The sequence below is a fragment of the Salvelinus fontinalis genome, chromosome 13 (assembly GCF_029448725.1).
Source record: "Salvelinus fontinalis isolate EN_2023a chromosome 13, ASM2944872v1, whole genome shotgun sequence".
In the NCBI taxonomy this organism is placed as follows: domain Eukaryota; kingdom Metazoa; phylum Chordata; class Actinopteri; order Salmoniformes; family Salmonidae; genus Salvelinus; species Salvelinus fontinalis.
This window is the reverse complement of record NC_074677.1, coordinates 27986897-28005708: the sequence shown is the minus strand read 5'-3', so window position 1 is coordinate 28005708 and position 18812 is coordinate 27986897. Positions and strand designations below refer to the sequence as shown.

Genomic DNA, 18812 nt, shown 5'->3' with positions numbered 1-18812 from the left:
TTGCATTTCAATTAAAAAAACTACTTGACTAAAACAAATGTTCTCAAGAGTATGTAAAGGTTTTAAGGAACTAAACTACATTTTAGCAGCTGACAGTGTGATTTGTTAAATTTATAAATTAATTCTGGCTCTAACTGCAATTAAAGGGATTAGGCCTACCTTGGATTGCTTTATACCATAATGATGCAATTAAGCGGGTCAATTTGCAGCTATTGAATAGGCCTACAAAAAGAAGTACCTTATAATTGCATGTGTTTCAAAGAACCTTTTATGTCCTATTTGTTTACACACCAATTTAACATGTAATACATGAAGGAACAATATAAAGCTATGTCACAAAAACAACTTCATTTGCATACATTTGATGAAATGATTAATGAGAAGGACAATTATCCTACCTTTACAGTGATCTGCCAAATATGGGAAATAAATGGGTAAATAATAAATAGGCATATAAGTTAAACTTTTATTCAGGTTATGGTTTTGACTTATTTCTCAAGAAGAATAAATTTAATTAATTTGTTTTTAAAAACCTAAAAGTCTAATAGCCTACGTTTAAAAATAATAATCTATAGTCAAGTGCTAAATCTGCCTGAAATGTGACATTAAACCTAATAGAGCAACAATCTAGAAAAACTGTCAATTAAGATCTTGGATTTGGGGTAAATGGAGTGGAGGCGGCAGAGATCTTGGTTAAATTTGTCACGGAGGGGGCAGCCTCTGAGGGGATTTGTTTTGGGGGTGGGGGTTACAGAATCTTACCCCCTCCTCTCTCTTCTCGCTCGTTTTAGTCCATTGTTGTGACTCTTGCGCTCACAGTGCAGTGGAGTCGGATCGTCAACGAGACGCAGCAGTAAACTACCCCGCAACATTACCAGAGTGGCTAGCTAGCCTAATTGAGATTTAGCTCGCTTTTAAATGTACTGCGTTCTGTTGGGACCAACTAATTCATGCACGGACTCTGAGCTAGTGAAGCGCAAACCACGGTGCGCAAAGATTGACCAGCGTCTGCTCTATTATTGAAGCGCTGTTGCCGAATAATGTATCCACATTGACTGAGAAAGGAGCGATATAAGGGACTACACCGAGAACATCGGATATTTATCTGTTTCTATTTGCAGCAACCAACACGGATCTTGTTCCTTCCAATCGCAAGAGGGGAAATGTGAATTGAGCAGCAAGTTGCCCGAAGTCTCTCCTTATGGATTTAGCACTTTCTGCCGCATGAACCCGATATAAGGAGCCAGGCGCGCAAGCCTCATTCTGCTGTGAGAACACAATTGGGTCAGGGTGAAGTGGACTTTGCGCCACAGTTCCAAGGATCAGCGCTAGCTCCTTCCCTGCCTGCTCCACACCGGCAGCTGTCCTTCATGTTATGGTTGTTTTGATGGATGTATAGGTGTATCTCCGAGGTTTTCACCGGGTCCCACATTAAAGGCAATCACCAAAAGACTTTAAAAAGAGAAAGAAACAGAAGCCCAATATTCACCTCGATCGAATGGAACTTGGATATTCTGGTGCCTAATAGACTTTATCAAGGATTGATCATTAAGAGCAAAGACCGACAATAAAAGGTAATACGATTTCCTGGGACCCGAGGTTGCATAATTATTTCCTGGCTGTATGTTTTATTGCCAAATTGATTTCAACTCCACACATTGTACTAGTCCATGAATAACATTTCTTGCAAAGAGTTCCATGGTTGGTTATGTCTTTTTTATTTGTATTTACATTAGGCCTATATTAGACAATGTGATTCGGTTAGTCTAATGTAACCGTTTTAATGAAATGCATGATAATACAGCCATACTTCTGTTCTTATAATGTATTTTTAACATTGCAAATCCCCTTCAATTTCAGAGTTTGCTCACAAGTGAATGAGAGATGGCTGAATGTAGCAGTATTTGTGCAGTAAAGAGTTAAAACATTGTTTTCACTGTCATATCGATTTGATTGACTTTGGAGGCGTGTGAAACAGACGCGCACAAACATGACATTATGGTGTTGTGTTTTCTACCCCAATAGTTTATGCGATAAACCAACTGGACACTTTATATTGGTTATATCAGTTAGGCTACAAAGATAGGCTTATAGGCAATAATTGTAACGCGCCATGACAAACTGATTTAAGTTATAGCGAATTTCTCACGATGGTCATCTAGTTAAAATGTTACAGAAATAGTTGTTGGAAGGTAAAGGAGCAGAATACATCGTTTGATTTATTCGGCTAAAGCGAATAAATGAACGCAAACAAATTAACCGGTTGTGTAGATCCTTCACGACAATTGAATGTTTATCTTTCACTTGGTGCTTTTGTTATAAACACGGACAAACCACTGGGCAACTTTTACTAGTTTATTTCATGCCAAGATTAGCCTTCATGGGACCACATCGAGATGAACTCACCTTTCGCTGAGGATAAACGCGCCGTAAATAAGACCACATATAACCCCCTGTTTTAAATGGAGAAAGAATAGGCTATAGTTCATTCAAGGGATAGTTATTAAACTGTCTGCGCTATGGCGGCACGCACATGGTATGCATGGAACACTCCAGGACTGGCGCCTGTGCACAGTTGGCCTGGCTCGGTTCGGTTGGCGTCATGGCACCTGGACAAAAATAATCACGCAGCTCAGTCTTGTTCCTGTTGCCAACTGTGGTCCCCTGTCATGCGATTATAAAAAAGAAACATATTTCCATCAAATTAAAATGTTTTTTTTTGTCCTCATCAGAACAGTCTGCTCTAAATATAGCTAAATGTTGAATAAATCCTCACTAGATTATTTCAACCTGGACTCAGTGGCAGACGTAACATAGTAAACGTAGATCTGTCTCCTTCCATTTAGTATGATACAGTATACAGATACAGATACAGATACAATTACATCTTGTATGGTATGTAGGCTAGTAATTTGTGGATGTCCAGCATCCATTTCGTATGATATGAATTACAGTTTGTATGATGTAATACATATGATATGTTACGAATTACAATTTGTTGTGGCTAACGTCAGCTAGGTGGCTAACATTATCTAGGCTAGGGGTTAGGGAAAGGGTTAGCTAACATGCTAAGAAGCTAAAATGCTAAAGTTATCCGTGATGTGATTCAAACACTCAACCTTTGGGTTGCTAGACCAACCTCCCTCCTTTAGTTATTGTTTTAAGTACAATTGTATCTTATGTAACCATACCAAACTTAACATATCATACTCATTTGAGTATCACATGTTTACTTTTACTATGTTATATAAATGTTATGCCTAGTCTTTGAGGCAGGCTGATTATTTAGGGGACTCGGGGAAAAATTACATATGTAGGCTTATTTTTCTTCTCTGTTTTGGCCTGTCGTGTTGAGTGTGCCTGTGAATTTGCTATTGTTGCTCCCAGATAGCTTCCTGGCAAGTCTCAAGTGTTTTCATAGTAACGGCCCATTATCCAGACAGGCTGTGCACCTTTCTTCCAGCCGCACATTCACACTCTTAAGTTATTCATGATGCAGGGGACAGTGGACAATGTGCTTTAATGACTGGACAGTCAGGACACCAGTTTAATAAGAATACAAGGCCAGTCTAAAAGAGTCTCTTTCTATCACTACCTATTCACAAGGCTATATCCCACAAACAATTTCAGTGCTACTTACTGAAATCACATGCTACAATTTTAATTCATGACTGACTGACTGTCTGACTCTGTGTTGTCCTTCCAGGTCCGGTTTTTGGTGTGTGTGTTGAGTTTGCCAATGCCCGGAATCGGTGTGTGAGGCCAGGGTTAGCCCCCCTTCATTATTTTGCTATCACACACACCTGCAAGATGGTGAATGTTTATACAGTTTGCATCGTCCTATTCTGTGTGACTGTTGGACTCCTGACCAAAGCCATCGGGCCAGAAGACGGGAAAACACAAGGTAGGTTTGTAAACATTGCCAAGACTGTTATCTTATATGTTATTCCTCCTATACTGATGAATGGTCCAATGCCCTAGTGAGAATGATTTGCTGATGGACCACTGGTTGAATTCTCCCAGAGGGTGGTTTCTCAACTGTGCAGTTTCTTAAAATACATCTCTCAAGTCTATACTTCCCAGCTTAATGTTTCAAGTGAGGTTGCTCAGTTCTGCTCAGACAAGTAATAAAATAAACCACCAACAAAAGCTTTAAAAATAATAGAAAGGCCATTAAATTAACACTTCCCCCTCACATTTCCATTTTATTCACTAAAAGATTTCATTGGGGAAGGAAAAAAGTGCCCTTAGCTGTACAGTACAGTAACCCTTTGATTCGTTAGGTTGGTCTATTTATAGGAGGGAAGGTGTGATCCAGTCGAATTCAAGGTGACAGGAAGGAGAAAGGTTGTAATCCTTTTTTGGAGGGGGGGGGGGGTAAGGATGAAAAAACCTCCCAGTGTTTTTGGTGCCGTAAACCATGCTACCCGATCCCTCCAAGACCCTGGGGCTCGGAAGTGTAAATTTGTCTGGCCCTTGCCAGCCGAGAGGGCCGGGGTTGGAGAGTAGGAAGGAGAGGAGGAGGAGGAGAGGATGGGGGGGGCTTCCATTGATGCTTTACAAACACATGCCTGTCTTCATTTATTACCTGCCACAGCCATCCATTTTGCTCTAAGTATTGTTATGATGTGTGCAGATTGGCAACAGGCTCGGTAAATTGCAGCCCTCCAGGCTCACAGGAGCTGGGGTCTTTTTTAAGCCCCTATACTGTTCACTGTCAGGAAAGGAGGAAGCCCTACTCTAGTCTAGGGTTTATTTCAAAAACTTTGATCAACTTATTTGCATTTTTCACAGCTGTTTAGAGTCCAAGCACAGTAAATAACTTCCAAAAGATTCAAATACATTTCACTGATGAAAAAACCCTCGGCTACCACAGCAGTGAGAGTGGTAAGACAGAGAGAGGGGACTGTGTAAGGTGAACCCTGGTAGTTTTTCAATGGGCCTGTTTGTTAAGACTCCTTGGAAAAGCTGACTCCCGCCGTGGAGAATGCAGCACTACAATGCAGCACTAAATCCTTGCCAGAAAACATTTGACTCATTGGACAACGGTAATAATTCAGCACTGCAACACCATCCAGGAAAGTTCCTGTTACCAACCAGAAAAAAAGAGAGAATGAGAGAGAGAACAGAGGTAGCCGTGAACTCTTTAAGTGTGACTGCAGGTTGAACTTTGTGATATTTGTCTGGCAGAGGAGTGAACTGTATGCCACACACATAGTTCCGGAGCACAGGCATCAGTGTGCTAACGTAGAACAGTGCTGCTCACACTCAGACTTTGACTGGGATTTACTGAGGAATATATCCCCTCCAGATATGATATAGCTCAAAATTCATTGGCATGTAGGATACTTTGCATTTTAACTGGTTAATCACTGGTCTGTCCTAATGTGTTGTAAGCAACGTGGGTACAATATTATCGCTCACTGTTCAGATAGAGTCAGTATATTATGGCAGTTATGCGTTATGGCAGTTGGTTCTCAGAATATCCTTTGTGGTGAAAGGATACTAATGTAGAAGACTTACATTGCCAAATGTGCCCCCCCCCCGAAGATAAACAAACCATAGCATACCATAGATTCACCTCTAAAGGAACTCTAGTCATGAAAGAGGCGAGTGCATCTGATGGCCAAATGGTCAAACCCAGCGTAGTTCCCCCTGCCAGTCGAGTCACACCAGTGAAATGTTTTGTGCTGTGTTGTGTTTGTCCCCTCGACACTTGCTGACTATTCACACTCAGCTGTGAGTTCAAATGAAGGCCACGGGCCTCTCCAAGTCCTCACAAGTTCATTAGCATGGCTCTGTGTACTTGGTGGGAAACGTTGCCTTTCCAGGAATAATAGAAAGCAGCACTTTTAAAGTTGCCACAGCTTTTTATGCTATGCTGCAAAGTAAATTCACAGTGTGTGATGGGATGGTAAACGAATGGCTAGATGGGTCAATCTCATAGTCCAGTGAATGGAAGTTTTTTAATGGACAAGGAACATATAAGGTACTTATTACAGTGTAATAGAACTGTATTTTTTGTTGTTGCTAATTTAAGTTGAATTCAACCAACCATACAAATGATGAGGATAATCGTTGCAATTCAAGAACACATTTTTTTTTAAATCCAAAGCTCAAGTCTTGAGGTTTTAATATGCGATACCTCTTTAAGCATAATCATGGTATTATGCATTGGCTCTACAAATGGAGCATTACAGAGTGAACAGGGTCGTGTTGTTCTCTCACCATTAACTTGGTGGCCTAGCTCTCCCCTGTGTATTCCTCCTCTACCTCTGCATGGCTCGTGGAGCAGTTAGGGAGAGCAGCTCCCCAAGTAGGGGGAACAGATTGGCTTTTGACTGACTGAGGGGGCTGCAGGAAGTAATCACACAGAAAATTGGCCTGGAATTGCACTTTTCAGCGTTTTGACTGAGCGGGTACATCGTATATGGCTGAACGAGCAGAGGCCAGGGGAGCACTTATCATGACACATTAGCCCCCAGTTTATCAGTGCACTCCATCACCCACCAACCAACCAGCCCACATTCAAACACAAGCATGCTGAGAAATGCAAGAAACACATACTTCTATGGAAGCGTTTAGATGTAAACTGAAACCTAGGGAGTTTTTCTCTTTTTTTTTATTCTCACGATTCCTCTCCTCTCTCGTTCTCTCTGTACAGATCTGAGAGTGCCTCGGCCGCTCATCCTGCCTCATTACCCGGAGAATGCTACAGCGGTTGTAGGGGGACAGGTTAAGCTGCTGTGTAAGGTCCACCGGCCGGCCTTCACCAAGGTTCAGTGGCTGAAGAGAGACGGAGATCGCCTGGGAGCCGAGGGCCAGCCACATCTTAGAGTTCTGACGGCACTCCAGAGCAACATCTCCAAAGTGAACTCTCTGTCTCTGAGCAACGTTTCTCTGGAGGACACTGGGGAGTACATCTGTATGGCTGAGACCACCACACAAGCTGGACACCAGCTTCAGTCTATGCAGTCTGCCTGGCTACAGGTTCTACCAGGTAAACCAGAGTTTATTAATCAGGCTATGGGATGCTTCTCACATAGAATTAGGAATTAGAATACATAATTTAATAGGATCTCTAGGGCTTTCCATTCAGTGTAGCCTTGTGTTTTATAGTCAATTATATCCTGATAGTAATTGATGACTAACAACACTAACTAGTTGGAAGTCAATGTATATTAATCTCATACCTTGTCTTTCCTGTTAGGGACCCTGATCTCTCATTCCCTGGACCAAAGTACGGCCATTGAAGTCCCAGCAGGTAATGGCCATTGAACTGCCTCTATCCCAGTGGAGTAGAGAGAACAGAGAGGAGTATGAATGAGGATGACAGGGGCCATCTGTGTGACTGAGAGGCTGTTTGGTGGGCTGAAACGGAGCTTTCTCTCCGAGCCTGCCTCTTAGACCGCCACTGAACCATTGCCACCCCATCGATTTGTTTGTGAAGGCCCATCCACTGTCACGCTACAACACGTTCATTAGCTTCATCCTTTTTATCTTTCTTTCTTTTCTCTTTTATTTTTTCGGATAGCTAGCTTGCTCTCGCTCCCACAATGATCTATGCTGAACAAAACAAGGAGCAAAGAGAGGTGGAGAGGCCTCCGGTCGCCATGGGATAAAAATGTTGTATGTGTCGGGTGGGTCAGGGGGATAATGTGGGTGAGAATTGAAAGGTCATAATTGAGGAAATGGCCACTCTTTTTAAAACAAGATGTGCCCACTGATTGTACTGTGTGTGTACGTGTCTTTTAGCGTGTGTCAATACTCACGTGTTTGTTTTGTCTCCCCATTGTCCCTGCAGTTGTCCTGGATGACCTTGGTGAGGACACCAATGAGCACCTGCTCCTGGAACCGGGGGATGTCCTCAAGTTGCGCTGTGACACCAACCGGGGCGTGTACTGGTACAAAGAGTGGACCCGGGTGCTGCACACCGCCCGCATCCAGATCCGCGGGGGCGTTATAGAGATTACGGACGTGACGTACGAGGATTCTGGGGTGTATGTGTGTGTCCTCCGGGGAACCAAGGAGCCCCTCAGGAACTTCACCATCACTGTAGCAGGTGAGGTCTGGATCTAGAAAAATAAGATCTGAGCCTTAGAGATACATGTAGGATCCAATTTAGTTTTAGGTTCTATTGATCAATTTCTATGTTCTAAGTTCACCCTTTCTGAATGATCAGTTATGATAAAGTTATTAACTCTTTTCATGTCTTTATGCTACTCTCTCAGACTCACTGGGCTCAGGTGATGATGATGAGGACAATGGTCTAGAAGACACGTCAGCTGAGATAGATAATGACCAGGTCTACTTCACAAGAGGTCCCTACTGGACCCACACCCAGCGCATGGAGAAGAAGCTGTACGCAGTGCCGGCAGGGAACACGGTCAAGTTCCGCTGCCCGGCAATGGGCAGCCCTCTGCCCTTCATCCGTTGGCTGAAGAACGGACACGAGTTCAGGGGAGAGCACCGCATTGGAGGCATCAAGGTGAGATAGTGACCAACCTGGAAGCAAAGACAGAAAGAGAGTGGCTAAGGTGGGGAAGAGAAGGAGGGTCAAGGAGGGAGGGGGAGAAAGACGGTGGATCGCGGTTTTCTTTATTGGTGTATAACCTCCACATACTTTGGCCTCAACCCTGGTACCTGATATTTAGTCTCAATAGGGAAGTAACACATTGTGAATCTATTTAAACTGGATCCATCAACAACAAGTTATCATAGAGACAGACAAGCACTTCCAAAGGACAAGCCCATATAACTTGTATCCATAGGAACAGTCCAACACACAACGTATAGACCACCCATTTCTAACGTGTCCGTTTTGTACATTTATAGTTGAGACACCAGCACTGGAGCCTGGTGATGGAGAGTGTGGTGCCTTCAGACCGTGGGAACTACACCTGTCTGGTGGAGAACAAATACGGCTCCATCACACACAGCTACCTTCTGGACGTGCTGGGTAAGAACACACTCACCCACTTCACAACAAAAACCTCTCTTCACCTACCCAACAATAGTCTGCTGTTTGCTCATCTGACATTCAACTCCCAAAGCTGGGAGTCATAGTATGGGAAATTAGCAAAAGTAATTCCCTCCACCATCCTCTAATTCAACCAAATTCTGTCAAACTTAACACAAGCCCTTTCCGTCTGCCTCTCCATAATGACTGACAGTATCGTTGGCATAAACTCATTATAAAGTCTGCACAGCTAGTCAAAGCTCCATGGTGTGTGCAGTACTATACGGTATTGTCACCACCCTACACCGATCACCACCCCACTCTAGACATCTAGACACAGGCCCGTCTCCCCGCGGAGCCACTGCCGACCCATGATACTTAGCACATGTCAGACCTAATTACTGTCACATCCCAGCTCTCTCCCCGCTCTGCCCCAGTGGCGTCTTACTAGACACAGAGAAACACAGAGGTTCTAAAGCCCACCTCAGACAGAAGGAGGAAAGAGCCGAGGAGGGAGCCGCCAGAGAGGCTGGGCCCACGGGGGCGCCACGATTCAACCAGCACCCGGGGCTTTAGAAGTTCACCGGGATGTTTTATGATAGAGAGACACAGACACAGAGGCAGTAAATATCTGGCCTGTCGGGGAAAAGAGGTTGAGAGGCCGGGGGGGGGCACTGGCGTCAGCCGTGGCAGGGAGAGGAGAGATAGCGTCCCAACTAGTTTTCCCCCTGACCTGTGACTGGCCAGTTTGTTTCGCCGGCTTGGCAGTCCGGCGTGGGGTCAACTACTGTCTCCAGAAGCATGCGAGGGGGAAAAGAGCATGCACACAGAGAGAGAGAGATAGAGAGAGAGAGATAGAGAGACTTCAAGGCTGGCCTGGCTAGAAAAGAAAGCTGCTAATGAAACCAATTAGTGAGACTGACTGAGTATGGCTGGCGTTGGTTGTGAGAGACCCTGCCTGCTTATCGGTCCCTTCCCCTTTGGCGATGCTGTGCTGCACTGCGATCAGTCAGATTAACACTGGTCATTACCACTGGCCTTTCTCTCCATGCCTCTGAAACGCCACATGTAGAAAACTAAAATACTGTTATTTTAGATTAGTATTTACTTCAATGGCTAGGGTATTTCAGACATTTCAGAGTACTTCTGGCAGTTCAGTCAGCGATGTGCTCCTTTGAACAGAGGAATTTCCCGCTCGCTGTCTCCCTGGCCGAACTTTGAACTCTTCGCCCAGTCAAGGGGAATCCTCAATGCCCTCTGGAGTCTAACACTTTCTCTCTGTATTTCACCCTCCCTCCCCCTACCTCGCTCTTTGTTTTCAGAGCGCTCCCCACACAGGCCTATCCTGCAAGCTGGTCTGCCAGCCAACACTACAGCAGTGGTGGGCACTGATGTCCAGTTCTTCTGTAAGGTCTACAGCGATGCCCAGCCTCACATCCAGTGGCTGAAACACATTGAGAGAAACGGCAGCCGCTACGGCCCAGACGGGACTCCTTACGTTCAGATACTGAAGACAGGCAGCCTAAACATGTCGGAGGTGGAAGTTCTCTACCTGACTAATGTGACCATGGAGGATGCTGGAGAGTACACCTGTCTGGCTGGAAACTCCATCGGCTACTCCTACCAGTCTGCCTGGCTCACTGTCCTCTCAGGTACGTTTATTACTCAAACAGTAATATGGCAACATATGGCCAAAGTAAGGAATCTAGAAGAGTTCCGAAGAAATGGTCCCTTGTGTTTTGGGTCAACATACTACAGGTCTTTTTGTATCGTCAAAGGAGTTCAGAAGGAATTGTCACTTGAGCTTGAGACAGTCAGTCTCTAACCAATCCTCTTATTTCCTTCTCATTGTCTTCTTCTCACAGAAGAGGACGTGGCTGACGAGGTGGACTTAATGGAGACCAAGTACACTGACATCATCATCTACGCGTCTGGCTTCCTGGCTCTGGTCATGGCCATCGTGATTGTGGTGCTGTGTCGCATGCAGGTCAACCCAAGCAGAGAACCCTTTGATGTCCTCCCCGTCCAGAAACTCTCCAAGTTCCCCCTCCGCAGACAGTACTCTGTGGAGTCCAACTCGTCAGGGAAGTCCAGTGCGTCTCTGATGAGAGTGACCCGCCTGTCTTCCAGCTGCTCCCCCATGCTGGCCGGAGTCATGGAGTTTGAACTGCCCTACGACCCCGACTGGGAGTTTCACAGGGAGAAGTAAGTCCTGCTTTGACTTCCTCGTTTGTTAGGGGTTTTGTTGAAGTTCCTTAATGGTCATTGAGTTCCTCCATCTTGAATGTGTGTTTTGGTTTCTGTTGTGTTCCATGATTCTTCACTGTACTGACCATCATTGTCCTTCCTCTTTCCAGTCTGACTTTAGGGAAGCCACTGGGTGAGGGCTGCTTCGGTCAGGTGGTCAGAGCTGAGGCCTATGGGATCAACAAGGACCATCAGGAGAACATCTCCACTGTGGCCGTCAAGATGTTGAAAGGTATGAGCTAGGTACCATCTTCTTAGGAGGAGACGAGACAATGACTAGTATTTACTATTAACTCTATTTCCAGATATGTTCATAAGATGTAAAATGTGTGTCCCTCTCGTTCCCCAGATGATGCCACAGACAAAGACCTGTCAGATCTCATATCTGAAATGGAGCTGATGAAGGTGATGGACAAGCACAAGAACATCATTAACCTCCTGGGGGTGTGCACACAAGAAGGTGAGTTCAGGACAAAAGTTCACAACAGATAATGCTACTATCTCACTTTTGCTCCTCACTCATTTGACTCTAGCCCTGCTCATTGAAGTTGCCATTATTGGTGGCCCCATGCCTCCAGGCATCCTCAGTGAGGGTGGACTCAATCACAAACTTTCTCCTCTCCCCCATCAGGTCCTCTGTACGTGCTGGTAGAGTATGCGTCTAAAGGCAGCCTCAGGGAGTACCTGCGGGCCCGACGGCCCCCTGGCATGGACTATACCTTTGATGTGACCAAAGTGCCCGAGGAGCAGCTCACCTTCAAAGACCTGCTGTCCTGTGCCTACCAGGTGGCGCGTGGCATGGAGTACCTGGCCTCCAAAAGGGTGAGTACTATGTCCTAATGGGGTTTGGCCAGCAATTGGGCTTGTATACCCTACCTATATCCTTTGGCTTTCAAATGGATGACTTTGGCCTAAGGGGTTTAGTTATCTATGTATGTATTCTATCGGGTTTAAAATGTGTACCTGGCCTTCTATAGAATGCCTTTGGCCTGAAGGGGTTTAGCCAACAAGCAAGAGCAAGTTGCAAACCCCTCCCTCCTTCCTTCCCTCCTACCCCCAGCACACCCTTCCTCATTCACTATCCTCTTCTCTCTTATCAACACACCATCCTGTCATTCCACAGTGGAGTGGTGGTTGAGCCCTGTTTGCCCCTCCGTTCATCCATCCCTCCGTCCTGCCTGCCACAGTGGGCTTTGTCCTTTTTAGCACTGCCATAAATCTGTTAGCAAACAGGCGCAGAGCTGCGTCTGTGCCCCGGCATCGGGTTTCTGTCTCTGTGGCCTGCTAAGAATGCAGCTGAAACCACCCCACCATTACGGAGCCCCCGCAAAACCACGGCTTTCTCATTTCCACCAATCCCCAAATACCACGTCTATTTCAAATGAAAACCAAAATAAACTTAATGACATCCATTCAAATCTGGCAGACAGGGATTGTTTTTCGACGAAACCTCCAGATCTATAAAGTCGACTTAATTTGGTGCGTCTGGTTAAAATTGGACGCTGCGTGTTGACTTAAGACCGGGTCTTTTCATTTTAGAAACTTACAGCGAATAATTTCTTTGTCAATCCTATCTGGTTTTACCAGATGCCGGCAGAAACAGACAACCGCAATGTAGACCTCTTCACGTAATTGCAATACTTTAATTGTAAGGTATCATTTCACAAGCACTTAACATGAAACTCAAAACGACGTATATCTATCTTCCTGTTCAATGACTTTACCCTGGTTTCTCCTCTCTATAGTGCATCCACAGAGACCTTGCTGCCAGAAACGTCCTCGTCACAGAAGACAACGTCATGAAAATCGCAGACTTCGGCCTTGCAAGAGGAGTGCACCAGATCGACTACTACAAGAAAACCACCAACGTGAGTTATCCTATTCTGCTATCCCCCTGTGCCAGGGCTGTGCTGTTGTGCGTCGCCTGGCTTGCCAGCTTTTAGAACAGCCCCTGCTGGTACATGTAGACACAGCACACTGTCTGCTCTCTGTCTAGTGTCACCCAGTCGGCTTGTGCCTGTTTGCAGCTTTAATGCTCTTAAAGACAGATGTTTGATGTGTGCCCACTGATTGGCAGCCAGCTTAATGGAAGATAATTAGAAAAAGGGGACAAGGAAGGGAAGGCGGGAGTAGGCAAAAGAAAGGGGGGAGTGGGGAAGACTGGATGAAAGGCTAGAACTGTAATGGTGCTTCGGCTCTGGCGTTGTGGCAACCGACTGACTAACTGACTGTCCACCGCTCACTAACCGTGGGTGTTCTGTTTTGCAGGGACGTCTGCCAGTGAAGTGGATGGCACCAGAGGCCTTGTTCGACCGAGTCTACACACACCAGAGTGACGTGTGGTCGTTTGGCGTGCTGATGTGGGAGATCTTCACCCTGGGGGGCTCACCGTACCCCGGTATCCCCGTGGAAGAGCTCTTCAAGCTGCTGAAGGAAGGCCACCGCATGGACAAACCCTCCAACTGTACACACGAACTGTGAGTACACACACATAAGTGCATACAAAAACATACCAAACACACACCACAGCGTTCTCCTCACCTAACCCTTCAACTTGAAGTTGTAAATTGATATGTATTACTGTGTTGTGAAAGAAAGAAACAGTGAGTGGATGTTTGCCTTCTTTTAGAATATATATTTTGTGTCCTTTCTCCTGTGCTATATTTGGATGTGTGTAAATGTGAAAATGCTGTGGATGGGTGTATATACCCTGATACTCACTAGCCCTGTCTGTCTATGTGTATATACCCTGATACTCACTAGCCCTGTCTGTCTATGTGTATATACCCTGATACTAACTAGCCCTGTCTGTCTATGTGTATATACCCTGGTACTAACTAGCCCTGTCTGTCTATGTGTATATACCCTGATACTAACTAGCCCTGTCTGTCTATGTGTATATACCCTGATACTCACTAGCCCTGTCTGTCTATGTGTATATACCCTGGTACTAACTAGCCCTGTCTGTCTATGTATATATACCCTGATACTAACTAGCCCTGTCTGTCTATGTGTATATACCCTGGTACTAACTAGCCCTGTCTGTCTATGTGTATATACCCTGATACTAACTAGCCCTGTCTGTCTATGTGTATATACCCTGATACTCACTAGCCCTGTCTGTCTATGTGTATATACCCTGGTACTAACTAGCCCTGTCTGTCTATGTATATATACCCTGATACTAACTAGCCCTGTCTGTCTATACATATATACCCTGATACTAACTAGCCCTGTCTGTCTATGTGTATATACCCTGGTACTAACTAGCCCTGTCTGTCTATGTGTATATACCCTGATACTAACTAGCCCTGTCTGTCTATACATATATACCCTGATACTAACTAGCCCTGTCTGTCTATGTGTATATACCCTGATACTAACTAGCCCTGTCTGTCTATCTGTATATACCCTGATACTAACTAGCCCTGTCTGTCTATCTGTATATACCCTGATACTAACTAGCCCTGTCTGTCTATCTGTATATACCCTGATACTAACTAGCCCTGTCTGTCTATACATATATACCCTGATACTAATTAGCCCTGTCTGTCTATGTGTATATACCCTGATACTAACTAGCCCTGTCTGTCTATACATATATACCCTGATACTAACTAGCCCTGTCTGTCTATACATATATACCCTGATACTAACTAGCCCTGTCTGTCTATGTGTATATACCCTGATACTAACTAGCCCTGTCTGTCTATGTGTATATACCCTGATACTAACTAGCCCTGTCTGTCTATGTGTATATACCCTGGTACTAACTAGCCCTGTCTGTTTATCTGTATATACCCTGATACTAACTAGCCCTGTCTGTCTATCTGTATATACCCTGATACTAACTATCCCTGTCTGTCTATGTGTATGTGTGCAGCTACATGAAGATGAGGGAGTGCTGGCATGCTGTGCCCACACAACGACCCACCTTCAAACAGCTGGTGGAGGAGCTAGACAGAGTGCTGCTGTCTATCTCTGACGAGGTGGGTGTCTGGACCCCCGTTCACACACAAGCATACACACACACACACACACACACACACACACACACACACACACACACATGCACACACACACACACACACACACACACACACACACACACACACACACACACACACACACATACATACATACATACACAAACACACACACACAATCTGCTCGCCAGATGTCCTGTTGCAACAGACTGTTCCAGCTATAGTTTAGTTTATTACTGTAAGACACCCTGTAGTTCAAGATTAGAAACCAAATCTCTCTGGGTTTGTACACAGCACAGTTTCAGATAAAATGTCAAACCTACTATACATCACACAACACAAACGTCAAGCTTAAAAATACAATAAAATACACAACAACACAAATGCAAAGTGTTACCAAACTTAACTGTTTCGCTCCTACTTCTTTTTCTTAGTACTTGGACCTGTCGACACCCTTTGAACAGTACTCCCCGTCGTGCGAGGACACCTCCAGTTCTTGCTCCTCGGACAATGACTCTGTCTTTATCCACGATGCCCTGTCCACCGACCCCTGTCTGCTGGGTTACCACGACGTGCATTCTCGGGTAGACCTGAAAACGGCACTGCGGTAGACTGTGGCTCCAACGGGAGTCCTCTGGCTCAAAGGGCATTACCTGGAGAAGTTTGCGTTGGAAAACAACCATGTTGCATGAAAAGTGGTACTTGGACTGTCTGCTCTGGGACTGTGCCTAAGAACAGTATCTCAAACCTTGGCACTACAGGACCCTGGTCATCTAAAATGGCTGCCTCTTCTTCTTCTTATCAGGTTTGGGGTTTTATAGTAAAAGGACTCTCTTTTGTTTGGGTCTCTACAGAGAGGATCAACAATGGTCTTCTTGTACTCAAACTCATCCGAGCTTGTCTCTGAACAGGATCCAAACTGGGCTTTTAAACCAGAAAAATATGTTTTAACAAAAAATATGTTAACACTTTATTTTAAGTGTCCATAATAAACCATTCATAAGGCATTATAAGGCATTTACAAATAGTTTGCTCACATTTTATTACTAATTATTCCTACGTTTGTAAATATTAGTAAGCAAGTTATTCACACATGTATATATATTTCCTTAAACATCCTGTGTTGAATGGTTATTCTTTTACCAGGTACTGCTGGAATGTCTACCATGTTTTTGTGAGAAATTACACTGGTCACTCAAAACCTTTATAAAGTGTTTATAAAGTATAAATAGTGCACACTTTAGATTACAGACTGCAAAAATTTGTAAATGGATTATAAATGCCTTATAAATGATTTATTGCAGACCCTTACTATAAGGTGTTACCAAAAATATTTATTTTGATATAAAAAAACAGAGAAGTTGATTGTTAAATATAACTCTCTCTGTATATAAGATTATTTTACATTTTGTATTTTAAATTGTCTTAAATCTCAGGATCTCTTGTATTACAAAGTTGCTGTAGGGGCAGCAAAGTGCCTGCATTTTTGATTTCCTGTGAATATATTAAAATATACAAAGATTTTATGTACATATCACAAAAAAGACAATTACCTTTTATAAATTATTCTAAATGATACGAAAATGAAGGTGTTCAACTGAGGTGAAGAAAGAAATGATGTATTCAAGTGTTTTAACGGACTAAATGTCCTCGCGATTCTCATTCCATTTCATCAAAGCAACCTCAGCCCCGTTTGTACTCTGCTCTGGCCTTTATATGGCATTGAGGCCAGTCGGTCAAAGCCCACAGGACCCACAATCCCTTATGCTTTCAATTGTTGCATACATAAACTAACTGTAAGAACAGTATGTTCTGGGCCCTGGAAGAGAAGAATACAATTCAACACAGGACACTGTGGGAATACAGGGGGAGCAGCCCAGCTTCTACTGTCAGTGCTGTATGAAAATAAAAGGACTGGACCTGCATGTCTGAATGTGAAAGGCCCAGTGTGATTGATTTCAAATGGGAGAATCCTCCTCTTTTGTTTCCCCTCTAACCCTTTAACCAGGCCCAGTGTGTTTGCAGGGGTACAGGCTGAGACCGGACCTGGACAATAGGCTCTTTGGCAATCCTGATGGGTGTGACTATGGGGACACTTTGGGGACAGGGAGGGTAGGGTGATCCAGGGGTAGCCTCAGTCCCTCAGCCTGTGTGCAAATGAAGAGTCCCTTATTATGTTAATGCTTGGCTCCCACTGATAGCCATCTTTATCCTGCTACCATCTTTAATATACAAATGCTAATTCTGATGCTCTGTTACCATTGGGAAGAACTCTAGAAATGTCATCCAGAGAATGCAAAGGGTTCACCTCAAATCATATAGATAAGCCTAGCATGTTGCTGTTTCAACAACGCTTCACAATCTCACTGCCCTGGGTTATTTTTCATTCAGATGACTCAAAAGCATTTTTAGAATAAAGATTGTGATGTTGTCAGTTGAAAGCAAAGCTTAATGCTCATACAGTAAAAATAAATAAATAAGAAAAGCTATTCAGGTAGCAGGGCAGTGGGGATGGCTACCTTACCTTGTGTACATTGATATCCTTACTGTTGAGGTGTGAGATTTATTTGGTGTGTCATCATTTTTATAAAACAAAACATTCAGCAAATTAGCTCCAAATTATTTTTTTCCTCCTGTAAGGCAGCTATACCAATGCATGACCTCCAACTGAAAACCAAACCATGAGCTTCAGAACAGCCTCTTTGAATTTAACTTAGCCCTTCGACATCGAGAGTTTTATCACAAAGATCTTCAGTGTTGTTGTTTTGATTCCCATACTACACAAAGTCAGGATCAACTGCATGACATTCCATTTATGTACTCCCAATACAATTGTAACAATCACAATGTTCTTTTTAAAAAATCCTCAAGATTATTATTTTAGAAATATCTAATTTATTTGTTTATTGTTTTTGTTTTTATATGAAATAAAGTATAATTTAAAATATCAACTTTGTCTCTTTCTGTGGCCACGTGTCATTATTTTAGAAAGAAGGAGAGAGGAAGAGACAGGAGGCACAGAAAGAGAAAGAACGACAGCAGCTGAATACAGAGAAAGGAAAAGAGAAAAGGAGAGCGGGAGACAGACAAGAGAAAGAGAGATGAGGGTTAGGGGTTAAGGGGTAGCGGGAGAGTGCACTCGTGATCACAGAGAACCAGTGCCTTTTAAGTGGCACGCTTAACCCCAGCACACGGCTGGCTTATCTCTCATGTGTAACAAATCATGGCCAGTCAGTCAGAGGAAGACCAGGCAGGGAGCCATCCGGCTTTGTCCTACCCAGGGCAGGGTTCTCTCTGCTGGGCCTGATAGCAGCCTGTGTCTGGGGTTAGAGGCCATCTGATCCAGCTGGGGACAGGCAGATAAGGCCAGCAGGCCAGATATCAGTCTGGAGCTGATCTATCTCACCTCCTCACATCTCTACATGCTCAGGATGCCTGGATGAGGGGCGGTGTGTGATATGGGGACCTAAATTCATAAAACCCAATACGCTTAACTCTGGACGTGATACCTGACATTCTCAAGACACAGTACCTATCCCTTTGAAATTCTACAGCTTAATGGGTTTGATAAGAGTTTTGAGTGTCTCCCAGAGAGTACACTTGAAACTTTGCTTATAAAG

General features: G+C 44.2%; 1 protein-coding gene across 1 annotated transcript; it reads left to right on the top strand.

The window, feature by feature from the left end:
* Positions 1-792: 792 nt before the first annotated feature.
* On the top strand, positions 793-18143 carry LOC129868349 (fibroblast growth factor receptor 4-like). The gene is made up of 16 exons (XM_055942257.1): positions 793-1574; positions 3707-3904; positions 6665-7000; positions 7211-7264; positions 7805-8062; positions 8232-8488; positions 8836-8959; positions 10282-10611; positions 10825-11164; positions 11317-11438; positions 11556-11666; positions 11838-12028; positions 12952-13074; positions 13475-13683; positions 15090-15195; positions 15627-18143. The coding sequence occupies exons 2-16, from the start codon at positions 3811-3813 to the stop codon at positions 15801-15803; spliced, it is 2832 nt and encodes a 943-aa protein (XP_055798232.1). The 5' UTR covers positions 793-1574; positions 3707-3810; the 3' UTR covers positions 15804-18143.
* Positions 18144-18812: the final 669 nt, after the last annotated feature.